The 4,335-nt window shown below is 39.4% G+C and overlaps 1 protein-coding gene across 1 annotated transcript; it reads right to left on the bottom strand.

Annotated features, from left to right (window-relative positions):
• Nucleotides 1-540: 540 nt before the first annotated feature.
• LOC104587425 (Tetratricopeptide repeat (TPR)-like superfamily protein) lies at nt 541-3,884 on the bottom strand. Its single transcript, XM_010245039.2, has one exon. The coding sequence runs from the start codon at nt 3,446-3,448 to the stop codon at nt 893-895; it is 2,556 nt and encodes an 851-aa protein (XP_010243341.1). The 5' UTR covers nt 3,449-3,884; the 3' UTR covers nt 541-892.
• Between the last annotated feature and the right edge of the window lie 451 nt (nt 3,885-4,335).

Here is a 4,335-nt window from a genome sequence, read left to right as displayed (position 1 = left end):
ATGGAAAATATGATCATAATGGAAGTCTTGAAGTCCAAAAATATCTTCTTCATCTTATTTAGTTCTCCTTACTTTTTTGATAGTAGACCAGGCAAACCTGGTCTACTAGATTTGTACCATGTGCATCCTTTGCATTTTTCATCTTTTCACTTGGACAATTGAAGAATATGTTTAGCAAGAAAATCGCCTATTACATGTTCTTCATCAACAAAGAATATCAAGAGAGAGAGAGAGTGAGATTACAAAGTAGTTTGCAGAACTGATAAGGGCTAGGTTGAAATAATGAGAAATGATTTCAGGGCCCCCATAATTTAACAAGATATGGCATTGAACAGAATGGAATGGCAGAACAAGATACATGTAGCCGATCCCATATGGTTGGGAGTCTTGGGACAAGAATTAGATGATGATGATAAGTAAATCATAAAATATTTTATGATCTCTTGGTCCTCTCCTCTAATGGCAGACTAACTCTTCAAAGGGAAATAATTGGTGATGTTTTTACTTTGTTCTGTGGCTGGCATTGCTAGATATGTCAGCTATAAATTTTCTATATTTTGCATTATTTATGAGAGACTGTTCAGTCCCAAGGCTCTTATACATCAACCACCACAAGCAAGAATTAAGTTGTATCCTTGCCTTCTTTCAGAAAAGACAGTTGTAATTGCACCGGATTAGGCTGTCAGAACATGAATCCCACAAATGTTCACTTGAATCAACTGAGATGGTTTCATCTTAATTACCAATCAAAATTTCAGTTGAGGTTTCTCTTGGACTTGAGGCTGTGCAGCAAATTCAGTCCAACCAACTTGATGCTCTTGTCTTTGTCTTGAATAACAATCAAATAATCAAAATTTTCAGCTTTTCTGTTGGACCATGGAAATCACTTTCCTTAATCATCCATCAAAATTGTAGAGGTATCAGGAATATAGCCAACCTCTTTGATTTGTTTGGTCAACCTGCCCAGTATTGAATAAATCAAACCAGCTTGGCTATGAGCTTTATCTCTTGCAATAAACACATGAACCTTACTATTTATTTGGATCCAACTATGGCCTGGTTCCTTCACCACCCCTTTGCAGTCCATCCTCTTCCTCACCTTCTCCACATCATCCCACATACTTCTAGATGCAAAAATATTAGAAAGTAGAACATAGGATCCACTTTCATTTGGATCACTTGATATTGCCATCTCTGCAGCATATTTACCCATTTCAACATTGCAAGCTATTTTACAGGCACTGAGCAAGCTACGCCATACAATTGCTGCTGGTTTAATTGGCATCTGATCAATGAACTCCTTGGCCTCACACAGTTTTCCTGCTCTGCCCAAAAGAGAAACCACACATGCGTAGTGCTCTGTCCCAGGTTTTATTCCGAACTTTGATGTCATTGAGTCAAAGTGAAGGAGCCCTGTTTCAACAAGCCCTACATGACTACAGGCTGAAAGCACACCAACAAATGTGACATAGTTGGGTTCTATTCCTTCATCTTCCATACACTCAAACATCCGAAGAGCTTCTTCAGCATGCCCATGCTCTGCATATCTTGAGATCATAGAATTCCAACATGCAACATCTTTTTGATATGAACCATCAAATGTTGTACGAGCCTCTTCAATGCTTCCACACTTTGCATACATATCAACAAGAGCATTGCAGACATATGGATCCATATCTAGACCAGTCTTTATAAGGTGGTCATGGAACTGTTGGCCATGTATTAAACTTGCCAAGTCACTAGCAGCTGTAACAAGGCCAACAAAGGTAAATTCATCAGGTTTTATTCTTGAAAACTGCATTTCTAAGAAAAGTTTGAGGGCTTCCTCTCCTTGTCCATTCTGAGTATACCCTAAAACCATGGCATTCCATACTACAGTATCTCTTTCATTCATCTCCTCAAACACGAGTCTTGCATCCTTAATACACAAGCACTTTGAATAAACATCCACAAGAGCACTACCAGCATAAAGGTCCAAGGAAAATCCAACTTTTACAATGAGACCATGGATTTGTTTGCTCAAGTCAATGATGGATAATGAGGCTGACAACCCAAAAAGACTAACACAAGTCAAGAGGCTTGGATTAACTGATCTAAGTCTCATCCCCTGAAAAAGATCCAGTGCTTCATATAATCTTTCCTGTCTTGCATACCCTTCAATCATTGCATTGTAAGAGATCACATTGTGCTCATCCATATCATCAAAGGCTTTTCTTGCATCAGCCAAAGAATTGCATTTTGCATACATGTCAATCAAACTGTTTGAAACAAACTCATCAAAGTCAAGGTTGGTTTTGACAGTATATGAATGCACTTGTTTCCCCTGTGACAAAGCCTCAAGTGAACCACAGGAAGTGAGAATGCTAGTACAGGCATAACTATCCGGTTTCAACCCTAAGTGTGTCATTTCTGAAAACAACTTCATAGCATCCAAATCACATGAATTCTTCATGTAACCAGCAGTCATGGTCGTCCACGTGACAACATTCTTAACAATCATCAGGTCAAATAGTTTCTTTCCGTTTTTCACCATATGACACTTCAAATAGAAATCTATTAGTGTGTTCATCACCGAAGTATCTGTTTGTATTCCATTCCTTAACACATAAGCATGTATCTGCTTGCCTCCTCCAAGAAAACCCAACAATGAGCAAGCATTTATTACGCTTGAGAGAACATATCTATCAGGAAGAACATCAGTTTTTCTCATCTGGTCAAACAATTGAAGAGAAATCTCACTCTTTCCACTCTGAGAATACCCTGTAATAATTGCAGTCCAAGTGACTGCAGTCTTTATTGGTAAACCATCAAAAACTAATCTCGCATCTTGCATGTCCCCATTCTTTGAATAGAAATCAATTAAGGAGGTACCCACATAAACATCCTGATCAAACCCCGATCTGATGGCAAAACCATGTACTTGGGTAGCTTGAGCAACTGCTCTTAATTGCGTGCACGCACAGACAACACTAGCTAAAATGAACTCATTCGGGTTCTCTAAAGAATATTTTTGAAATTCCAAAAACAGCGTCAAAGCATCCTCACCCCGAAAATGTTGAGTGTACATAGAAATCAGCGAAGACCATGTAATTAAGTTTCTTTGAGGCATCGCATCAAACAATAAACGTGCACTCCGAAGACAACTAGACTTCGAATAAGACTTTAGGAGAAGATTGGTTAGAAAAATATCGGAGTGGAAGCCAAGAACTATAATCTGTGCATGAACATTCTTGTGGTAGAGATGGGGCTCGTTAGGACCAAAAGATTGCAAGAGTTGAGCAAGCTCGCGCCTTTTCGCACGTGACTCATAGATTGAGTGAATCCCGTTTTCTGAAAGGAGAAGAGAAGAGAATAAGGTGGAGAAATTGGATGTTAGTTTTCCAATAGTAATGCTACCACATCTCTGGGAAAATCTTGACAGGAGCGTTAATGGGTATCTGCTACTCATTCTATTGATGGCGCCTCTTCCATTTACATTTGATGATTTGAAACTCACAGAGCAATTACAGCGGGAAAGTGTTCGGAGGAATTCCAATGCTATGCAGACGGGTTGGCTAAATCACAGGAGCGTCACAGCAGCCACCTTACGGATATGCACAACCACTAGAAGTGGGGGGAGCTATCAGCTATGGCATTCAAACTTTTTAGATCTGTTGTAACAGATTTGAACTTACTCTCCCCATCTCGCATAACTCTTTTGCTTCTCTTCCGAACGAACAACAAACATAAGAAAAGCTTATGAGAACGGTGTTAGTGGCAGGAGAGGCGTACGTTAGATACGAGCGGTACGAGGACCTCTCTTCGAACAGTGACTGTTATAGCAGAGTCGAGATCGTCGACATGAATGTATGAACCAATTAACGTGGCTCTCCCTTTAAAGCTAAAAGGAACATAGTTTTCAAAACCGGACCGGACCGGATCGGACCGGAAAAACCGAGAACCGGTCACGTTTTACCCCAAAATCGCTTTTTTCCTCAAAACTGTTGATTTTGGTCAGCAAACCGCTGAATCGGCCGGTTAATCGTTCGAACGGTTTTGACTGTTTTTCAATTTTTTTAAATTTTTTTATTTTTTTGTTAGAATGGGACGACCGTTCAGATCGGACCATTTGAACTGATAATCAGACCCCTGACCGGTTCGTTTTTAAAAACCATGAAAAGGAATGTAATGCATACATCAGTCATAAGTAGCCACCAAAAATGTTACCATTTTGAAAATTTGAAGAAAAATGAATGATAAAATAGTTGTGCGTTTTGATAATGGTGAGTGCTTTGGTAATTACTAGGGATGGACCACGGGATAAGATGTAAAAGAGTTGGGGTAAATTTCTTAAAC

Source organism: Nelumbo nucifera, chromosome 1, assembly GCF_055504915.1.
Source record: "Nelumbo nucifera cultivar China Antique chromosome 1, China Antique-T2T, whole genome shotgun sequence".
Lineage (NCBI taxonomy): Eukaryota > Viridiplantae > Streptophyta > Magnoliopsida > Proteales > Nelumbonaceae > Nelumbo > Nelumbo nucifera.
Note: the sequence above shows the minus strand (reverse complement) of the source record. Positions and strands in the feature narration are given on the sequence as shown.

What these genes read in the sequence shown, in the direction of transcription:
- LOC104587425 (XM_010245039.2), bottom strand. Translation starts at nt 3,448, where the DNA reads ATGAGTAGCAGATACCCATTAACGCTCCTGTCAAGATTTTCCCAGAGA.